We start from the raw sequence: 22,912 nt of genomic DNA, 5'->3' as shown, positions 1-22,912 counted from the left end.
AAAATCACTGACTCTCCACTTTCCCCTGATACTGGAATGTTGCGGTTTGAGGTTTGCCACCATTCTCAGGTCACAAACACATCTCTCCGAAAGTTCTTCGAAAGCCAAGCATCACTAAAAAAGCAGTCATGACTGCTGTCCTGGTCTCACACCTTTTATTCAGAACTTTCTATTGAAAACCAGATATGCATGAGTGAAATATAACCCAACTACCCTTTTTGTTCTAAATTATTGACCGACTTGAAGAGATACCCAAAGGAATGTACATCTATTCTATAGAGATTTTCATGCCTTTGAACTAAACCTAAGCCATCGAATTGTGGAGCTTCGTTTTACCATATATCAGTTCAAATATAGATAAATCCAGCCTCCTTTAAAACTCTTGTGAGGTATACTACACTGTTAAATCTCCTCAGGTTTACAGTTTATGTGCGTCTCACTCCACAGACATGGTTTCATAATTGTTGTCTCTGATGATTTTATTTAGCAGTTGTGAAAGGAGTCTCCTTTGGAACTATCAGAGATGAAACCACAAGTTTGTTCTTTCAGATATAAGACTTTCAGCGCAAGAGTGTGTGCTTTGTGGTTCCTAATGAACGCATGACACCATAGTGTTACTACAGCTTCAAATACAATATCCTATCATGTGCTTTGATGCAAATACAGTAAAACATGACCTGCAAACACAGAATTTAGGTGTAGGGTTGGATATTCGTATGCTCCATGTTTTCTTTTATTTCTAGTGAAAATCAATAGCAAACAATTGCTATTTTACATAATTACATTTTCTTTTTATTATTTTCCAGTTCCATTTAACAGTGTGGAATACCTGTGAGTTCCTGTAAAAGTTTTCATATTGTAGCAGCTATAAACAGTCATTCCTTCACCAATGTGATTCTGCAGTTTTCTGGAAAAAATTTTCCTTTTTTTTTTTTATTTTATTTAAATGTATTTTTCAGAGAATTTTTTTGATGTAAAAAAAATAATACATACTTCTGTTTCTAATTGTCTCTTGAGCCACTGTTTTTTTTTTTTTTTTTTTTTTTGGTAATCGATCCTGATCGAAAGCAGCACGACACTGTTTTATATTTTCAGTAGTTTTATTGAAAAATGCCTCCTCTGTTTCAGAAATAAATAAGAAAAATAAGGCTATGGAATTCACAATTTGCAGTTACAAACATCAAGCAGCAATACTATATCCATAGTCTTGCACACAAATGCCAACTGCGTTTGATACTGATAACACAACAATAAGAACAACTATATTCTGATTAAAAGAAAAAAAAAAAGGAATAAGGAAAAAAAATAAAAGAAACAAATAAACTTCCTAAATATACATGACAGACATGCAATTCCACTTTTGGTAAAACATTTGCTAAAAAAAACGAAACTGATAAATATTCAGGATAATGCGATGGAGGCCATGTGTTACTGTGGATGATGTTAATGTTTACGCTGATGATGATGATGATGATGATGATAAAACCCATTTTTGGGTTATGAAGGCGGATAACGTGAATGACTGACGTGTGGGTTTGTATGCTTGCTGTGTTCTACGATCATGACGGCAGGAAGTAGAACGTGTAACTGTTTCTCGCCAGCAATTCTAGTACATGCTGTGATTTAGCATAATGGAGCAGACAATTTACAAGCGCATAAGGGGAGTAGTTAAAGGGAAAAATGCAAAGAGAGCTCTTGTCATATCAAGTTCACAGACCTTATTAGTGGCATATGTGAAAGCAACTTTGAATGGCAAAATAAAACTTTACATTTTATGGAAAGAACATATATTTTTTATGATGTCATCCATTTGAATTGTCTTCGGGACAGCGATCTCTTGCGTCGCACGCTGGGTGAAAGCTCAAAGTCTTCTTCAGGTATTTGGAATTCATGGGGCTCGGGATCGCGAGAAACCGCTTCTGCTTGGAAATATCATTTTGCCCAGTTGAGCAATATGTAATGGTACACTTCAAGTCAACAAGAGCATTGTGTTGTAATGCTATAGCCATGAAACTAAAATCGGAGCAAAAATAAGGGTTGGAAAAATAAAGGACAATTGGGACTGATCGAGAAAACAATAAAATGGGGTCATTTTTCAATCTTTTTCCGCTCATGTTTGATGAGACGTAGAAATGGGAGCAATGAAGTCATGGGAATATTTTCAACATCAAGTATAATGGAAGATTCAAGTGTGTGACATGAGACATGGTAACACAGCTGAGGAGGTGAATGAGGAATATCAGTTTAAAGCTTAATGAAAGAGAAGGAGACTTTCTTTGTTACCAAGTACACAAATATCTTTCTTTTAAAAATGAACACCTCCAGGGTCACGTCTTAAAAAAGGCACGGGGTACAAATCGGCCCTGAGCTAAGTCAAAGAGTATATGACGTATGGCACATCATCTTTTTAAAATAAAATAAAATAAAATGTAATAAAGAGGAAATCATATTGGCATACAGCGAACAGCAGAATACAAGGCACAAGCTGGTGTTAAAATGAATTTTTAGTAAATTTGGGGTAATTTACAAGGCACAATTAGTTTATTTACAGATTTTTTCTTTTTTTTAAGAGAAAAAAACAAAAAGAGTTAGGCTAATCGATTGAATCGGTAGTCTTGGCTATAAATCCTCTGGGTTAGTAGGTGTTGGTGGTGTTGATTTTGTTTGTTTGTTTTTGGATCATGCTCCTCCACCCGCCTGTTTGCCGTTCGGCTTCAAGATTGTAAACAGGCCACTGCATTTCTGCCATCACCCGTTGCGTTGGTGGTTAAAGTTGCGGCAAACTCTTGTTAGTACCAGTCCGTTATTTATTACTGTTGTGTGTTTGTAGCTTTATATTGCTTTCTATAGTGTTCATTAATTGTTTTCTTGGTGATTATCCTCATAGGACAAAGCTCAATCAGGACTCACTCATGATTTCAGAGTGAAAGCAGCACAGACGCTTTAGAATGCTTACGAACCTGGAACAGGTCAGAGAGCGGGTTAGAGTTATGAAACTACATCAGCAGGGTGTTGTATACATACGTGATGCTAAACCTCAAAGCTAAATTAACTGCAAGGTAGCTTATCATGCACTATGCTAATTGCTAGCTATACATGCAACTGGCTAATACAGGCATTATTAGTGGTGCTTTGTAATGTTATGCAGCAGGTTATGTTGTGAGAAAAATTTACGTACCTCTGTACTGTTGGCCATTATATGGGATTCCCACACACTGAGAGGAATCGCAGTAGCCTGGAGGGCCTGGTGGTCCTCGAGCCCCTGCAATACCGCTACGACCAGGTGGACCACGAGCACCTTGGGAACCGGTGGGGCCTGGAGGTCCTTGTCTAGATTCACCTTGTGATCCTGATTCAGAATCAAGTAAATCAATCTTATTTAGTTACTTATTTTTATGTAATATTTTTATCTAAGCATTCGATTTTTAGCTCAGAAGCCGAGCAAAAATAATAAAAATAAAGAAAAACAGTGATGAAAAAATAATCATTCAGAGGTTTTAACAATATTGTTTCATAATATTTAGATCAAAGTCAAACACAACACAGTATCTGCTGTTCAGTAACAAATAATCCAGCTGTTTTTTTCTTCATTAAACTGCTAGCATGTTTTCCTTAAAAAATTTGAATATTGTTTTGATGAACTTGTAAATGGTATTTCATATTTTGTCGACTTACAGTTCGTACAGTTCATACACATGATTATGTATAAGACTGTTTAAAAAGAAAAACTCATGTCTGAGATGGAAAGAGTTATGCTAGAATATGTCATCAGGTTACTATTATATGAGTGTAATAAGAACATGAACAGAACTGCAACACCCTTGGGATGGAAAATTATTCTGCTCAGCATTAGGACAATGAGAACCTTATTGTTTTAAAAGGCCTAGTTAAAAACTCGCACAGGGACGCACTCACTTTCGTTCGAATACCATTATGAAATTAAACCAAACTGAAATGAGAGAGACTGGTGACATCTATACTGACAGCTATTTAAAAGGATCAGGCCTGTGGTTTTGTGTGCATTTGAACATAAAAAGTCTTACCAGGTGGTCCAGGCGGGCCTCGTTGTCCTCTCTCTCCAATTCCCGGACTTCCTCTGTCACCCTTCTCGCCAGCTGGACCTGAATTCGATCATATTAATATACAGCATTGTGAGAACCGAGAGAAACCCCAGGAGCGATAAATGTATGTGGATGGATAGAGCGCATTGATCCAGAATTTCTGGAATGACATCAAGGGGGAGTCTGATAGAAAATGCAGGATACAAAAAGTATCAATATCTCTGTCCAAGCTAAGAGCTAGGCATGTGCTTTTGCTGCAACAGTACTTTTGATCCAACTGAAAGAAAGTGACAGCAGTTTTGGGGTTTATTTGATTCTTTGAGTGCTCACATAAGCTCCTGATGACATGGACATTGGCACAGAAATATAGAGAGGTAAGGTATTAAAAATTATGCTCTTTTGTACTCCAGAACACTCCTCAAAAAACTGTGGATTGTTGGGATTTGTGAAGATAGGATGAAGTCTTTTTGGGGTAAAGCAGTGTTAAAACAATTAAGGAAAGAACTGCCCTACTATATATTCATGCAAATTCATCTCAAATCAAGAGGCTGTCAGTTTTTTAATAACAGCAGATCTGATAGTAGCTTTTAACTGTAACTCAAATGATGAGTTTATATTTACAAACTCTTTTTATACTTTAGGTTTCTGTAGTAACAACATATTACCAGAGACTTGTTTTTAAAATAAACAGATTCATGGTCATTTAACCAGAATTTTTGTATTAGTGAATAAGCCTCCCACCATGGCAACATCTTTAGGACAGAGGCAACTTGGTAATATTGTGTAACTATGGTGTAACTCATTCATATGACTTTTGAGAAAGTAAAAATGAAAAACTAGTGTGGAAACTACTGTTTACTGATCCTGTCTGCTGTAGGATTGGACTTTAAATAGTTAAAAAGCACAGCACCTCATCCATGTAATCTTTAAAAAATTGTTGTCAGAGAACAGTTATAAATGACTTGTAAGATTGGTAATGATGAGATGTTTAAGGAAAATAATCCACATTTTGATGCTAACACAGTATTACAACAGTGATGCAGTCATTGCTGATTATTTTTCTATAACAGAACACCCCAACCTTACTTCCTACCTCTATTTAAAGACACTTAAATGTTCTCACTGTTGTCCAACCATTGCATTAAAGTCTAGACAGATTTTTTTGTAATATCTTACAATTCAGTTTAGATAAATTCGCCCTGTTGTTTATGTCAGGACTGAAACACACCTCTTTCTCCCTGCTGTCCAGGCTGTCCTGGCCTTCCTGGGAAACCATTTTGTCCAATCCGGCCAGGTTCTCCACGAGGCCCTTGAATACCAGGTGACCCAGGAGGGCCTGCAGGTCCAGGGCTGTTACTGCGCATGTCACTGGGGATCTGGTTCAGCAAGTCATTGACTCGGCTCATCTGACCTTGAAGTAAAACAATAACATATAAACGCTCATTAAAACGCAATTGACTGAATGCACTTTGCACACAATTTATTTTATAAATTGCTGTAAAGAAAACGTTCACTCAAAATACCACTTACTGTTGACTAAATGTTCACAGACTTGTCTGGCAATGGAACGCATCATCCCTTGAGAGGCGAGGTCACCCTAAAAGACATAACAGCAGAATTCCTAATTGCATATTTACTTAAAAAAATAAACTTTTCAAATGGAAAAAAAAAAACAACTACAAATATAAAATGTAAATCAAGGCCATCACTCACTCTCTCCCCCTTGTCTCCCTTCATTCCAATGTGTCCCTGTGAAAAAAAAGCATATTCTTACTTTACATACGCCACCACATCTGAAAACCCAAATCCCACTTGCCCCTTAAATCCCCCCTACCACAAAGTTTCACAACGTTAAAATAACCCTAAATTAGTTTATCGCAAGCTGGAAAATCTCTCCGACTGTTATTTGGATGTCACTGAGCAGGTTTTGATGAATGCCCGAGGGCTGCTGTCGGTCTTTGGGTAAATCGGGTAAAAGTGAGACGCCATTTCGTTGTATTACAAATAGCCCTCTGACAGCATAATATTAAGCTCTTCTGGAATGTGACTGATTTTTTATCATTGCTTGTCTCATTGATAGATGTCTCTCAAAGAAAACTGTAATATCTAGCTTTCAAGTCCACCTGTATTATAACATACCATGTGCTCTCTCATTTCTTCTTTACAAAAAAAAGAAACGCAGTGTTTAAATGTATGGTCTAGTGAGTATTTACTTACAGGAATACCGTTTTCACCAGTCTTGCCAGGTTTTCCAGTTGGACCAGGCATTCCAGGAGATCCAGGTGCTCCCTGCACAAAAATAGCATCAGCATCAAAATCAATATTTCACAGAGACTCAAAAGGGAGCCAATTCAACTATTCATTTTCAGCAAAACACAGAATGCCAAGACAGGAGTGTTTCTCGATGAAATCCTTATTATTTAAACACACCATTGGTCCCTGAGGGCCTCTGGGTCCGGCTGATCCTTCTTTTCCTGGAGGTCCCTGTATTACACACAGACACACAAGTAGAAATAAAATCAGTTCCAGATTTCCACAGTACAGTACAGAAAGATCTACTTATACACAGTAATGCACTGCACCCAGATGGGCAGCAGAACTCACCCTTACTCCAGCGATTCCCATAGGACCGACAGGACCAGCTGGTCCAGGTAGACCCTGAGACAGACATAAACATGTTAACATGTTTGAACACACTCTTGCCAGTGAACACACCTCCCTCTAACAAAGCAATTTAAACCATTAAAAAACACGGTTTGCATTTTTCATTATTTCTGAATTTCTGACTTGCTTCAAATAACTTCAGCAGTTTATTCCTCACCCATCCCCATTTCTCCCTTTCTCATCAATCTCAGCTCGCGTTTGATGCTTGGTCGAAAGATTTAAAGGGTTCTGCCATAACCGTTTTAAAGTTATTAAATGCATGTCGCTATAGCATCTGCATCCAACAAGTTCACCAGAGCAGCACCCATCATGAATCAACACTTGTATTATAGTTATGATTAAATTAGATTCAACTTTATTTTCAATGTGCAGATACAAGTACAAATTCTCTCTCTCTCTCTCTCTCTCTCTCTCTCTCTCTCTCTCTCTCTCTCTCTCTCTCTGTCTCTCTCTCTCTCTCTCTCTCTCTCTCTCTCTCTCTCTCTCTTCTGTCTCTCTCTCTCTCTCTCTCTCTCTCTCTCTCTCTCTCTCTATATATATATATATATATATATATATATATATATATATATATATATATATATATATATAAAATATTTTTTATAAATTTTTTTTTTTTTTTTTTTTTTAGTGCAGGTATGAGGTAGTATGTAAAGATTAATTAATTGCAAAGGACATGGTGTGCAGCACATAGAAATGAGATAAAATGACTATAAGTGACTATACAGAGGTCACGTAGTAATTATACACTTTGTCCACTATGCTACAAACTGTCAAAACTTTCTAGAAAGATGTTCACTAATCATTACTCATATATAACAGTGGTGGACGAAGTACACAAACCATGTACATGAGTTAGAGTAGAGATATGCTAGGAATATTAGTTGGATAGAATGCTAGATAATTTAAATATACTCCAGTAAAAGTGCTCTATTTAAACTTGAGTAAAAGTACATGTATGTTCATACTAATTAGATACCAGTAAGCGGCAAACAAAACAAGTTAAAAACAGAGCACTGCTATACCTGTGCTCTCTGATTGGTGGCTTGCTGCATGCTTGACCAGCCACATTTTTATCCATTCATAAATAAAAAGGAACAACTAATTTCGCAAAATGGACAATGATGAAACAACAAGGTAACATAGATGCCCAATTAACACCCAACGAATGTATCCAGTGTCAAGTAAATGTGCATTGCATTTTACATTTACTGTAATTAACATGCACCATTATCCAGAGTAACATCCAAAAGTGGCATTAAAGCATGGCATCATGTCACGCCAAAGAATCTCTAGCTGTTTACATATTGCTTGGTTAACTTCTAGCTAAATTGCTGTAATGCTTTTGCTTGCTCCAAACATTCAGGATGGCTTTAAAGCATCAAAATAAATATTTTATTAGGCAATCTAGGCTTTACAGTTAAAATCTTATAGCATGATCTATTTCTGTGTGAGTAACCTCTCAGCTAGCTGATAAGCCAATATGGAGTTATAAGCAAGTAAAAGCATGAGCTATACAGTGTTCTTTTTCTTTTTCTTTTTTTTTTTAAAGCATAAAAAGCCAAAAGATAATCTTACTTTCTGCCCTGGTAGTCCAGCATCACCAGGATCTCCTTTCGGTCCCGGACGCCCCTAAAGAAAAAAGCCAGAAGATTGGGAAGGTGAGTGGAGGAGGTTATGTACTTGTCATTCTACTGGTAATCGGACACATAAATCCAGCAAATCAATAACGTCTGACTAAAAAAGGGAAGGAAGAGAGTCTGTGGAGAGCAGGGAGGAAAGGGGCTGAAGTCAGATTTATGTTGATGCATTAAGAATAAGGTGTTTAAAAGGGTGTCATGTATCCAGCGTGAGGTCAACAGACTTGGAGGAACGCACAACTCAGAACCGTAGTTACAGTGCAAATTCCACTCAGGAGAAAATTAATGGTCAGAGTAATCCTTCAGTTCAGGGGTCTGAGAGATTTACAACTCACTACCGAGAACAGGGCTGAGAGCAAAGACAATGGACGAGGGAAGTAGTTAAAGCAAGGAGAAAAAAAACAGAAGGATGGATCACTTACAGCTTCTCCTGGAATGGAGAGCCCACTGGGGCCCTGAGGTCCTGGAAGACCCATTGGGCCTTGTGGACCCATATCTCCACGAGGTCCAACTGGACCCTACAGTAACACATACACATAGGAAAAAAGTCTCAACTATTTGCTGCTTCATACTAGCTCACATTACTTAATAACCAGTCCCAAGTTTTACACCTTTGAAAAAAGGAATGGATGGACAGGAGGAACTTAATATGATACTTACGACAAGTCCATTTTCTCCTCTTTCACCTCGGGGACCTTTGCTACCAGGTGCTCCCTGGAAAAGTCAGAGTTACAAATAGTAAAGATCCTGTGATCTGCTCACATAACTGTTTATTTCTATCCAAATGATGCACTTGGCCTGCCCATGCCAGCATAGCTATTAAGCATGGCTTGTTCTTTATTATTCTAAGTTTTTTATAAATGTGAATAAGTTGTCACAGGTAGTTCATCAAACAACAAAAAATACATTTACACACTCCTGCATGTTATAGATATACATACAATATCCACTCATTAAAGTTATACATGATTTCCCTGTATTCAATGTACAGTCAACATAGTAGGTAAACCTAGCTTTCTTTGTTTTCTATTGTATTTAGAAAGGTGAACGTGGAACGCTTCAATCTACAAGTTTAGCATGATGCAAACAGTACTGTGTTAAAGAAAAATAAATATATACAAATCAAACTGGTACTATATCATATAAAGCATCAAATTCTGCATTTAAAGCCTTCAGCCAGATCTTCTTCCTGAATATGCTATCTGTGGAATGACACCAAGACAGTAAGTGCTGAGGTAGTGATTCTAGCATTATGGCTGCTGTCCAGTTGTTTTTTTTATATAGATAGCAGTGTGCCAGACGATGTAAGAAAACCGCATAACAAAGTCTGATAAACAAAGCAGTCTGAGGCAAACGTTTAAACGATTTAACATGTGCTTTTGTCCAAAGCTGACTTTGAGACTTTAAGCTTCCCGTACTTTACCACATTAGCACCAAATCTTCAAAACTAAAAAAGCAAACTTTGAATACCAAACATGCACTGGCATTTGAAATAAAAGGGGACATTGTGCAAATTGTAGTTTCGGCCAAATTTTCTTTTCATAATGGTTTATGCTGCAGCTCATCACGGATAAAATCCCCGAATGAGAAACAGCTCCATGGCCTAGGGCTCCTTCTGTGCTTACTGACAGAGAGCATGTGAAATGGATATGCTGCACGTTAGCTAACTCTGAACTGCACGTTGCAGTAATTCCTACGTAGTTGGACATACCGTCTGCTCCAGGTAATTCTTTTCTCAAAAAAAGCATCTTACCACGGGTCCCTGCGGTCCGGGAGGCCCAGTGCTGTCCGACGTGCATGTGCAGGCGTTAGGAAGAGATGGACACTTGGCCTCGTCTCTCTAGAACAAGAAGACAGAGTATGTGAGATTAGAGGAGATGAATGAGGCCATTGAGGATTAGAGCAGCAACTGCTCTTCTGCCTCAAGAGTAAATCTTATTCAAAACTCAAATCTAAAAAAAAAAAGGGCAGAAGAGGGGAAGAGGATTCTCAAAGAGGAGCTTTCAGCAGAATGAGCAACAGGAACAAACAGGAAAGCAGTCATAACAAATATAAGACTTTTTTCTGTTTAAAGATGGGAGGAAAGTATGATTCTTTGTAATAAAATGAAAAAGAAAAGAAAACAGAGCTACATTTTTTAGCATTTTAGAGGATTTGGTGAAGACATAGGGAAAAGATTGTATTCCAAAGTTCAGTGTAGGCATTAAAATCCACATTTTCCACTAGAGAAGCATTTGTTCTTGCTGACAGCATTATTTTTAAAGCTGGACTCTATTAAATCCTGAGTGTGATGTGAAGAACACCAGCTTTTCAGCAGGGTGGCACGGCTACGTGATTCATGTGGTGTCGCTGTTTTATGTCGACGAGGGAGATTTTGAACACTTTCGTCCTGTGTGATGGAGAACCAAGGCATGGTGGTAAAAAAAAAAACCTATTAGATGTTCAGGGTAGAAAAGTCAATGTAAATATGGGACAAGCTACAAATTAATGACAATAAGCTGTTTTGAAGCTGCAGCTGTCCTTTAACTGCTAATTATATCCAAAATTTCATGAGCCTTTAAAAGCAGCAATTTGCGATTCTTTCTGTTGAGGCTCAGATGGAAACAGAGCAGCGTCTGCTTCTCAGAGATGCTCTTCCTACATGATGGCCCATAATTCTATCTTGCTATAAAGGCTTCCAACATCAAAGCATTTTTTCCCTTTGTATTTCCACGCAAACACGTTCGGGGCATGATAACCTTTTTGATGGATGTTATGCCAAAGCATGAGCTATAACTGTAAAGTACATAGGCAAATATTCTCGAAGGGTGAAAGAGATCATGACTAAAGCCTTTTAATTATTAGTGTTAACATCCACACTCAAACTCGAAAAAAGAATTGATGACAAAATTGTAGACAACCAGATGTTTCTAACTGGCTAATTATATTGATGTGTGTTTTTGTTTGTGGCCGCCATGTCAGTTCGTGGCTTTCTGTCGACAAATTAACACACTCAGGTCATTTAATCACAGCGCCATGAAACAAAAAAACAATCAAAGTAACAAAAATAAAGACATGTTTTGGTGGCTCTTACCATCGAAGGAAGGTCACAACATCTGTCCCGGCTGGTCCATCCGAGTCTACAGATTATATCGAACATCTGGAGCTGGAACTGTGTATCAAAAAAAATTTCATGTTTCACATCTTTGATCCGAACTTCACATTTAAAGACTTTAAAAACACAAAAAAGCGCAACAAAATAAAAACCACCAGATAAAAATTTATGACAGACTTTGCAGCTGGAAAATCCATCTGGGGGGGGGTTAGGCATTTAACTTTTTTTTTTTTTTTTTTATGCACACATTTTTTATATACATGAAATGAAAGAATGAAATGCTGCATGCTCACATGCTAAATATCAGGCAAAATGCTTTACTCACTGTTGCTGATTCCCCTTTGGAACCAATCGATTTGGACATTTTGCCCAGCACCTGATAGCCATCTGTTGATGTATTTCCAGCTTCCTTAATTTCCTTTTCAGCCACCTGCTGGCAGTCCAGGTTCAATTTGACGCTGTTCGGTGAGACCATGATGTGGAGCTAAAAAAGAAAAAGAAAAAAAAAAAAAAATAGAATCAGGTAAATACTGGATCATTTATGAGTCACGTGAGGATCAGGACACTGTTCTGTTCTTCTGTGTATCCTGTGTATACAAGGGGTGTAATTTCTTCATTGCCTTGAAGGGTGGTTAAATGGTGGTTCAGTAGTTAAGACTCTGGGTTACTGATCATAGGGTCTAGGGTTCAAGCACCAGCACAACCAATCAGCCGCTGTTGGGCTTTAGTTTACCTTAATGTTCTTAACTGAACTTAAATAGTTTAGCATTTCATAAATTGTCCTAAATTACAAAAAAAAAAAAAAGCTTATATGGGTACAGAATGCAGATGTGATCATATGCAGAACTAGAAGAGAAAATTGTCTAAATTGGAAAATATTTCCAGATGCACCAGATGCGAACAAACAGCTGACGGAAATTAGCAGATTAGGCATTTAGAGCTTTCTTTTGCATCATGTTTTTGTTTTAAACTGTGGTTATCACTCATAATAAGTGTTGCTGCCTCACAGCTTCCTGGTTTGACCCTTATCTAGGTTACCGTCTGTTTGGAGTTTTTTCATGCTCCAATGACGCTGTGAGTTTCCTCTTTGTGGGTATGCAGATTTCTTCCCATCTCATAGATGCTCCTAACTGGCTACACTAAATTACTTCTAGTGGCAATCCCATCCAGGGTGTATTCCCATTTTTTGCCCGGTGTTTCCAGGATCCCAGAATCTGACCAGGAAAAAGTGTTAACATACTGTATGAGTCAAAGTGGGTGGTCTGTCAAAAAATTAGAAGTCTGACACAATTCATGCCATAGAGTTTTGTTCCACTACAAGTATTAGCATCAGACATGTTCCATAAACAGTCCTCAGCAAATCCAACGTTTACGATGATCGAGTGTAGTCAAAAATATTATTCTTGATATCTATCTAGCTTTCCAGTCTTTGCACGCGTCCCACTCAACAGCAACACTCAAAAGCAGCTGTTCCCCACCGCCTCCTTCCTTTGGGAAAAAGCGAAATTCTTAAGATCTTGCCATAAGAAGAGGCTTCTGCTTAAAATCATTGGAAGTGGAAGTTCGAGGCTGACGTGAACATTGTCTGAACGTCACGACACGGTCATGGCTCTGGATTTTCAGACGGTCAACAGGCAAAAAAATCGTGCTGTGAGACTTGGAGCCTCCTTTCTTGAGCAGAGGGTAAATAAGGTAAAAAGAAGCAGCAATAAGAAGACAGGAAATGGAGTGGAAAAAGTGCCCTAATAGAACGATATCTGGGAGTCAGTATGTCTAAAACATTATTCAGCAGGCCTTTTATTGTAGAACGCTGGTAGATTTCTACATCCAGCTATGACCAGACACGACGTATACGACTGTAGTATTATGTCACTCAAGATGCATCTCCAGATTATATATTATACTGAATAAAAACTTTTCAACAGTATCTTGTTGTGTAATCATGCTATTCGTTTTGGTCGCATTCTAAAGGGCTACCAGAATAAATTTCACTCTTTAAAAACAACTTGTCATAATATGCATGTATTATTATTTAAACATGTTCATTTTTCTTTAGTAACAGCTCATACAAAGGCATGTAGACTTTTTTTGGAGAGAGGTTTCCAGTGTCAGTACTTAGAAATAAAGCTTTAAGTATACATTTACCAACATAGGAAAATGTGCAGGGTAAAGGGCTTTGCGGTTTCCTGTTTCTTAGTAACATTATAAGCTGCACTTATTTTGTCTTATTTACTTTAAAAGAGCGAAAATAAGAGAGTACGGTAAGAGGGAACAATTGTATATACTTCAGCTATTATATGTGCTATAAGGAATTAAATTGTTTTACAGCTGTTCCATAACATTATATATATATTGTTGCTGTATAAAAGACTTTAAGATGTAATGGGGAAACATAAACTTTAAGGTTAAACGTTACTATATGATGATAGATAGATGGATGGATGGATGGATGGATGGATGGATGGATGGATGGATGGATGGATGGATGGATGGATGGATGGATGGATGGATGGATGGATGGATAGATAGATAGATAGATAGATAGATAGATAGATAGATAGATAGATAGATAGATAGATAGATAGATAGATAGATAGATAGATAGATAGATTTCTTCCACGTATATGGCATATTAACAGTTTTTTTGTTGTTTTCCAGAGAGTCTAAGTATACTGCATAAATATTGATCTAGATTATGTGAAAAGCTACTGGTATCTCAATAAAGAGACACTGGCTCAGGCACTTAAGTCCAGGAAATGAAGCCCAAAGCTGGTATGTACAGTATAAACTTTTGTGGTTTACTTGTAAAGGTATGCTCAAGACCAAACAATTTTCCTTGTCAAAAGCAATTCTTTAATTTTATGACAGTTGAGTTGCCAAAAATTCAATCCAAATAAGTTTCAAAAAATATATATAAATAAAAAATCAAACATGAGTAAACAATACAGGTTTCATAAGCCAAATATTTCATTTTCGATGTATAAAAGAAAAAAAAATAACCAGCATTTAATGTGCTACAGTCTGAATACAAATGGATTTAATGACACTTCCACCATAGATATCCAGTTACAGCTGCATCGTATTTCTGTGTTTGAGATGTAGCCCTGGTTATGATATTATAACCTTTAACTGTTCTCTCTTCAAATACAGCCATAAATCAGTTTCAAACTTTATCCCTTGCCAACCCTTGTGGCTTGGAAAACTCACATTCTGCACCTTACAGCTCATTTATACAGAAATCCCACGGTGAGATTAATTAAACAACCTATAAGCAGCAATCAACCCTCGAAGAAAATGCACAGGCTTCCGCTAGAATGTCTAAATCATCTGGATTTATCCAGGAATGCTGGATGATTTAACACTGGCAGTCTACAGAAAGGCTTTGTGTTTAACTGTGAAAATTGAATCAATGGATTATTTTTCTTTCATGATACAACAGGTGAGAGCTGAAGTACGATATGTAGATGGAATCCTTCATGGAGGAAGTGATAAGCTGCTGGATTTCACTTTAACTACTCAGTGAATATTAGATTTTTTGGGTTGAAGGCAAGCAGTTTCCTAGGGAGTTGTTAGAACACTTTGCATTCAAAAAAGCAACTGCAGTGTGAGAATAACTACAGGAATTCCCTCATCTTGGAATAAGTATAATGAGGGCTGGGACACTGCCAGGATTGAGAGAGAGAATGAGAGTCACAAATCTGAGGGTGGGTAAAAATAAAAAAATAAAGCGAGAGAGGGATAACATTTATGTATGAATAAAAAAGATATGGCATGTGTATTGTGTGGTTTTCTTTTCCAGCCCAATAGACAAGAGACAAAATATCTACGGAGAAGGGGAAACAGAGAAAAGTAAACAAGACAGCTTTCTTCTCCTCCTTCCCCTGCCGATGTTTAAAGGCTAATTTGCTGACCCAATATTTTTCAAACTTCCTTTTCCAGTGAGAAACTCCACCATGTTTTAAAAGCACCAAACAGACTCTAAATTTGAGAAAAAAACGCAAGAGCTTAGCAGTCCTCACGATCGTTATATAACGAAATGATTGTAAACGATGTGCCACATCCCCCTTTTCACTCAGTCTGTTTTGAAGCTTGGCAAACAGGATTAAGCACTTTTTCAGAAAGAGTATTAACTTTTGTGTATATATCTATGTGTGTGTGTTGGCAAGCAGCAGCTGTGCAAAAAAAAAAAAAGATACATTTTCCACAGTGTTCCCTTTACCCCAAACGTAGTTGAGAAGCCAAGGCATGTGTGCCTGTTGAGTTTTGTAGCTACACCCTGAATGCAGAAAGTCTGCTTTTGGACAATGTCATAATTAAAAGCGCTGTACAAATATAAACGGAATTCATTCTGATGATCTTAAAAGAATGCCCTAAAGATCTTTGCTGCTCAAAATCTCATCACAACCAAGACTTAATCTTGCATTGTTTGCTAATCTTACCTGGAATAGTGCTGAATATTTTTCAGCCTAAAACCAGCCACTGTAATCATAAAGACACCCAGAACGAACCTCCTTTTAACAATCCGTTTAACTTCACCGCATATTGCAATGATTTCTAATCCCACTCTCCAATGTCACCCAGAAAAAGAAGGGTTTTACTTTGAAACGTGTTCCTCTGGCTTGCTCAATAAGGGATCAAAATTTACATCTGGATTTCGGTAAAGCTGCTATTTAATAAGTGCTAGAAACAAAAAAAATTGAACTGAATTGAATGATGTGCTTAAGGAAAAAAGAACAAAATGTTGCAGGGAGGCGGTAGACAGTCATAATACTTTTTTTCGACTTTAGCAAAGTCTGGCTTAATGACAAGATGGTTCATTGTTAGAATTCAAACAAGTATACAGCATAAATTAGTACACCCCTGTGTAATATCCCTTAAATGTTAGAAGATTCAAAATACTATTACCTCTCAAGTGAAGTAGATTCTATTAGAAACAATCCAAATCAAAACTTATATAAAGACTAGATTAATAAATACAGCACTTAAAGTACAACCCCAATGCAACCTTTAATCACTGCTACAAAACTCAGTATACTTTTGGTTTCCAGAACTTTTTGATCCTATACGCTCCTGATTGAGAGCTCCTATGTCCATCTTTTAAATCTGGATTTCACAAAGGAAACAACCAACTTAACTTTAATGAAAGGAACAACCAAAAGTCTGCTGGAATACAGCTGCAGCAGTAGACCGAGCCATACTACCTCAGAGCTGCAGGCACTATTCACCTAAGATGACTCCATTAACAATATGGCACTTACACAAGTGTGTTCTACTTGCATCTAGTTTGGGCAATCGCATCAGACTTAGTACTTTGGTTATCAGTGGAAATCAGAGTTCCTGTGAAAGCTCAAAGTGAAAAAAAAACCTCTGGTGAATATCCGAAGCACATTCTTTGGTCAGATGAGTTCAAGATCAATTTGGCTCAGATTGGGTCCAGCTGGTTTGGTGTGAACCTGACCAGGTATAAAATAGTGAATGCACAATCCTGCCAGTTAAACACTGTGATAGGAGTGTGATCATACCGGGCTATCTTAGTGCAAAGGATGTTGGGGAGATGACATTTATAGATGGCACCAGGAAGGCCTGTGAATATACCAAAATGCTAGCTGACAAGAAGACTCAGTCTCCAAAAAACTTGGCAGAAGAGGAATATTTCAGCATTATAACAATACAAAGCCAACAATACACTGCCAAAAAGTGAAAAATATGACCTGGTCAAGTATGTTGCTTGAATCTAATAGAGTCATGTTTTGAATTGTTGTTTATGAGTTTATCATCTATAAACTACGTGCCCATTGTATTTAAGCACTAAAAAAATAAAGCATTTAAATCAGTCTAGGTTATTGAAGGTGTACAACCGCACTGGTTTTCTTCTTTGGGGACTGTATTTTTAACACAGAAAATTTAAACTGTGATACTGAACTTTAGTATACTGTACTTTAGTGTGCAACTGGAAGCTGAAAGGCAACTGAACGATACGAATGCAACTTCAAACTCTACATCGACTTTCACATGAGAAAGACCGTATGTAGCTTAACAACGTCACATTTTGGACATAAGATATGAAGATCAATAAATAATTAAATTACTTCATCATTCATGATGCATTAATGTTTTAACGCTACACTACAAAAGCTACATTGGAGGAGCTTCCTTATATTTACTTATGATTCACATTAACTTTACTGATAAACAGCTGTGAAGTGTTTTCATAGCTTCAGTTAGGTTTCATTCATATTTATTTTGGCCGATGAATAAAAATCAGGAATAGAAAGCTGCTGATGCTTTCCTAAACATGTTCCTGGCAAACAAACATACTTTTGAAGGTTAGTAACATCAGTATAGTGTATTGTTATGCTTAATTCATATGGACTAACGATGCACAGCAAAAGCTTTCAAAAGAAAAATTGATGGGTATAAAAATCCGTAAAGTAAGCAGCCTTGTGTGAGCATGATCTGAAAAACAAGCTCCCCATATCACCTTTTCTATACGGTATAATTCCTTCAAGCTACACATTACATAACAGTTTTAAAGTGCCATCTGCTAAAAGAACAGACGTTTACATACCACCTACAGGCATATCACCTGTAATCGTAACATCTGGAATGCCTGCTATCCTAGACATCTGTATATCCTCAGGTCACTGATCACATGTAGGTACAACTGGAAACGCTTTTGACAGAAATGCAATACCCCATATTGATCCACATCCACAGATCCATGTACTGTAGAACACAAAGGCGGCAGCATTTACCTTGTGGAAGCTTCCATGGAATATTTTCTTCAGCTGTGGACTGTCAAATGTGGCCTTCTGAATCTCTCCTTGTGTGTCCTTGTTATAAAATGATACGGTCTGTTTGGAGGCTGCAAAAAGAAACAGACAGAGAAGAGGAAATTGTCAGATAGGCCTCCAAGCTCTTTATAGACTTAGACATACAATACAAACATCCTTCACAGGAAACATTTATAAGCAGAACTGAAATGTTGCATGAAGCCTGCGCCAAATATGACAATTAGTAAATTGTGTGAAGAGTGAAGCTCGGAAGGAAGAAATGGTGCAAGGTCAAGGCTGCATACCAAGAAAGGAAAAGGATAACAGGCTTGAAGCCTGGAGACCATAAGATACCCTTTGTGGGGATGGAAGAATAGCTAATTAAAATAGGGAAATTAATATTAAAAAAGAAAAGTTAGCTAGTGTGCAGTTTTTGTTATTAATGAGCTCCAGGGGCAAAATGTCTCACCACTTCAGGACTAATCTGCCTTTGCGAGTAAATATGAGAAAGTTGCAAATAAAAATTCCTTTAAGCTGGAAAAGAAGGGTCTTCAGAGAGATATATATGTAATATATATATGTCTGTCTGTCTGTCTGACAGACAGACAGACAGACAGACAGACAGACAGACAGACAGACAGACAGACAGACAGAAAAAAGTACCCAGACAATGCACAAAGAACACAAAATCAGGATAAAATGAGGCAGCAAAATATTTTTTTAAATCTATGGGGATTAAATATACACTTACGGTCAATAGTGATGCCGACCTCAGGCTTGTGGTTCTTATCGGACACTTGCCAAATATCAAAAGCCTGATTGGGCGTGTCTGGAAGAATCCGGAACATCAGAATAATGGTGTAGGATGTGGGGAGACCATTGGGATGGATTTCTCTGTTGAACCCAAAATTTGTGTTTTAAAATATAAAAGAATAACAGATAACAGAAGCCTGTTTTTACATTAGCTTGACAGTGTCCAGTTCTAAAAGCTTCCCATAGGGGTGTTTAATCAAACCTGGCATTTTCAGGTCACCTGATACTGCAGTGTATATGTTAAAAAGATTACAGACTTGTGAAAGAGAAGTGAAAACGAATGCTTTGTAAAACGTCTTTGGGACTAAACTTGATGTTGAGCCCTGAGGAAAAACGAAGCCCTTCAACAAACATCACCACCTGTCAGGATTGACTTTAACAAGGTGCCATAAATCCCTCGAGCCTTTTTAGCTAACAGTGACGTCTAATTGTCTAGCTGAGAGCTGCTGGGCATGTTAAGACTAAAACAACAAGACCGAAAGCCCACAATAATCCTCTAATAGCATACTTTTAGCAATAGGCTGTATTTACCTCTGCAATTGTGAACACTATTTGTCACATGTAATGAGGATTATTAGCGCTATTTAGGTAGACAAAGGATACAGTGGGCCACAAAGGTCTGGGGGCCTACAAAGGCCTATGATTAAGAACTGTTTTTATTTATTATAGGTGAAAAAACAGAAAGAAAAGTAAAATTTGGAGGAGTCCTGTAGGCATTATTTATTTAGTACATTGGTAAACTATTAGCTGAATGGAAATTAACTATTTTTCAACCAGTATAAAAAATGAATAATTTTATCACTGCATGTTTCTATTAGATTGGTGAGGGCACTGGTGGGTGCTGGTGAGTGATGGGAGGGAAAAAATGAAAGATGTACCACAATAACATTGATGAAATGAGGAGTACAACTACAGCAAAACACTATACAGATTCAACAAAATAACATTATAATGTTATAAAGTGATGTGTTAAATAATTCGATTTGATGTCTGCAGTTTCTCTAGGAGCCTCAGACTTTACTCAGACTATGCATATTGGTGTACTGAACTTACACTGTAGGCTGACTGATGAAGGCATCTTTATGGAGCCTGTAGGCTGTGTAGCTGTTGAAGGAGCCTGGCTCCATTGATACACCCTTAACCGAAGCGTATGTCTTATCAGTCAAATTGAATGCCTCAAGCATTCGGAAACCTAAGGGAAATTGTAGAAAAAATACCATTTAGAAAGATGAAAAAAACATGCTGATAATATTAAACCTTGATCGTTGAAGCGAAATCCTCAAGCAGTATAACCATTACGAGCACTAAATACTTAATGTTCCAGAAAACACTCACTAGCTCTATAGGTATTTTTTCTTATTTTCTACTAAATGTTTAACCAGGCCAGGTCTTCATATCTACTGGCATATTTAGTTGTGTTACATACAGTATATTTCATTATTATAGTTGTAGTGCAAATCATTAATTTATACTTTTCATGTTTGTCGAATATTTTATCATGTTATCGTGTGTGTGTGTGTGTGTGTGTGTGTGTGTGTGTGTGTGTGTGTGTGTGTGTGTGTGTGTGTGTGTGTGTGTGTGTACGTTTATAATGCTTTAAAGATTATTACTAATGGTAATAATATAATTATCAGTATCTGTACCTGGAGATGTGAATCCATTCACGTAAATCAGAGGGCAAGCTGTGAAAGGATTCAGGAAACAATTTTGGTAATGCATAGAGTCAAACATGTCAATAATTGTCAGTTGTTATAAATGTTACAAACAATGTTAAAATATAATGTTAAAATACAGAATACAACCTTACATCGCTTATCATAAATCATTGCATTTATTTGCTTATTTAGGGCCAAGATATTTCAAAGTATACAGAATGTAAAACTATGACCGCCTCCTGATAATATCGGTGTAAGCGTAAGTTTTTCCACTGGCACTGCTGTTGAAAACGAATTGATCCTTTTGAAATAGTTTGAATAATAACAATAGAAATTGACGACAATGCACTTACAGGAAGACGCAGTCTCACAGATGAAGGTGACCAGACTGTCTTGTATGGTGGCAAAGGCATCAAAGTCGTCAACAACAAAAACGTGGCGTTCGCTTGGCTTGCTGCCGATGTTCTGAAGCTCAGCGTAGTCCACGTCAGCCACTCCAACCACAAACACACTGTAGCCTGGAAAAATAAAATTCCAAATGAAATAATGAATTCCAAATGCTGATTAACGTCAAAGAAATATTCCACAAGGATCCATCGCTAATTGCTGGGGTTTTTTGGTAGAGTTTAAACAGTGATGGACAAATTCAAATTACACGTTTATATCAGGATTTGTGTAAGACAGTTTTGTGTAAATGCCTATTGCTAAAAAACATTATACAAATGAAATTCAGATTAATTAAGTTAACAAAATAACCTACAATCACTTTTAATAGCAGTGACTGTTTTTTTTTCTGAATTGAACACTAGAAGAAATCGTGTTACAACCATATATTCTTTGAACGAGTCAATTCACAGTTGCTGAATTTAATACAGTTGAATTTAAACATTATCCAAGACAAGATAGAGTTTACACATTAATCTTTGAAAAAATGGGCTTTGAACCACCTTAAATACCACAAAATGCTTGTTAAATATCAAATTTTCAGCAATAATAACCCGATTCATATCTAGTATCTTGCAATGACTCGTAATTTAATGGCCATACCAGCATGTTGCAGCTTGGCAGCATGTTTCTGCACTTCATCCTGAGACCGTCCATCAGTAACAGCCACCAGCACCTTCGGGACATTCCTCCTCATTCCAGTGTCTGAAGTGACCACTTTGTCGTGCACATATTTTAGAGCCATGCCTACACAGCAAGTACACAGATGTTGAATTTTTTACTAGCTTCAAGACTATTGAGTTACTGAATTAAAAAAAAAGTGACTGAAATGTTTTCTCTGCAAACAAGTCATTAAAACCAACATTTCATCGTCTCAGGGGTAAAAGGGTGCAGTGAAATAATGTTAGCTTGTCATCACATTGTTTTGCCATAAACCAAAATGTCAACGTTCCGATTATAGATCACGGTTTCAGGACTACTGTGGACAGATAGGACAAGTAGTGTGTAATAGTGTAGCTGATGATTACTGGAAGATACACAGCACCTGTCTTCGTGTTTCCTCCTTTGTAGCGGATGAGCTGCAGCGCTGACAGAGCAGTGCCCTTGTCACTGTAAGTATTCAGTCTGAACTCGGTCCTGGCATCGTCACTGAACTGTACAAAACCAACCTGTTGGACAAACACAGGAAGATCCTCGCTACATCCAAATCCGAATCCATAACCAACCTTTTTTTTCACCTAAGAATTGCTCAAGAATAGAACTGAGTTTTGGAAAATGACCTTTTCTAGTTAATTCTTGAATTATTCATGCTTATAAATTACAATTACAGTATATCTCAGCAGAGAAATAAATGCGCAAATCTTTGGCAAATCCTCATTTAACATTGTTTTTTTTGGCTCTTTTTAGGTAATTGGTTTACTGAAAAGTTCCACCTTCTTGACTTGGCCGGTTAATCACTGCCTAATCAGCCGCTAAGCTTTACCAGTGCCATGTTCGCATTTTCCACCTTTTGTCTGGCTGACTAATGTTACTTTTTTTTAAATTTTAAGCAAAATATGTGCTTCAAGCTCTATTACACTGTCCTCTGACCCCAAAACAAATGATAATACAAATAAGATGGTAAAGTACTAGGTATAATGGATATCATAGATTGCCATGCATCCATCCATCCATCCATCCATCCATCTATCTATCTATCTATCTATCTATCTATCTATCTATCTATCTATCTATCTATCTATCTATCTATCTATCTATCTATCTATCT

At 37.3% G+C, this 22,912-nt stretch overlaps 1 protein-coding gene across 4 annotated transcripts in view; it reads right to left on the bottom strand.

The window, feature by feature from the left end:
- Positions 1–1,081: 1,081 nt before the first annotated feature.
- The window catches only part of col12a1b (collagen, type XII, alpha 1b), a 76,269-nt gene continuing 54,438 nt past the window's right edge, over positions 1,082–22,912 (bottom strand). For 2 of the 4 annotated variants that reach the window (XM_083562371.1, XM_083562372.1), the window contains 22 exons: positions 22,190–22,313; positions 21,748–21,891; positions 21,054–21,218; positions 20,689–20,727; positions 20,099–20,237; positions 18,984–19,126; positions 18,215–18,324; positions 11,785–11,943; positions 11,439–11,516; positions 10,119–10,205; positions 9,026–9,079; positions 8,788–8,883; positions 8,304–8,357; positions 6,666–6,719; positions 6,492–6,545; positions 6,279–6,350; positions 5,775–5,810; positions 5,592–5,658; positions 5,290–5,472; positions 4,044–4,121; positions 3,179–3,349; positions 1,082–2,960 (listed from right to left, as the gene is read on the bottom strand). In XM_083562371.1, the coding sequence (XP_083418497.1) occupies positions 2,953–2,960; positions 3,179–3,349; positions 4,044–4,121; positions 5,290–5,472; positions 5,592–5,658; positions 5,775–5,810; positions 6,279–6,350; positions 6,492–6,545; positions 6,666–6,719; positions 8,304–8,357; positions 8,788–8,883; positions 9,026–9,079; positions 10,119–10,205; positions 11,439–11,516; positions 11,785–11,943; positions 18,215–18,324; positions 18,984–19,126; positions 20,099–20,237; positions 20,689–20,727; positions 21,054–21,218; positions 21,748–21,891; positions 22,190–22,313 (2,115 nt within the window). In that variant the 3' untranslated portion in view covers positions 1,082–2,952. The remainder of the gene's footprint in view (positions 2,961–3,178; positions 3,350–4,043; positions 4,122–5,289; positions 5,473–5,591; positions 5,659–5,774; positions 5,811–6,278; positions 6,351–6,491; positions 6,546–6,665; positions 6,720–8,303; positions 8,358–8,787; positions 8,884–9,025; positions 9,080–10,118; positions 10,206–11,438; positions 11,517–11,784; positions 11,944–18,214; positions 18,325–18,983; positions 19,127–20,098; positions 20,238–20,688; positions 20,728–21,053; positions 21,219–21,747; positions 21,892–22,189; positions 22,314–22,912) is intronic. The other 2 variants (XM_083562369.1, XM_083562370.1) reach the window with 1 other exon arrangement.

This window comes from Silurus aristotelis (genome assembly GCF_946808225.1).
Source record: "Silurus aristotelis genome assembly, chromosome: 15".
NCBI lineage: Eukaryota > Metazoa > Chordata > Actinopteri > Siluriformes > Siluridae > Silurus > Silurus aristotelis.
Note: the sequence above shows the minus strand (reverse complement) of the source record. Positions and strands in the feature narration are given on the sequence as shown.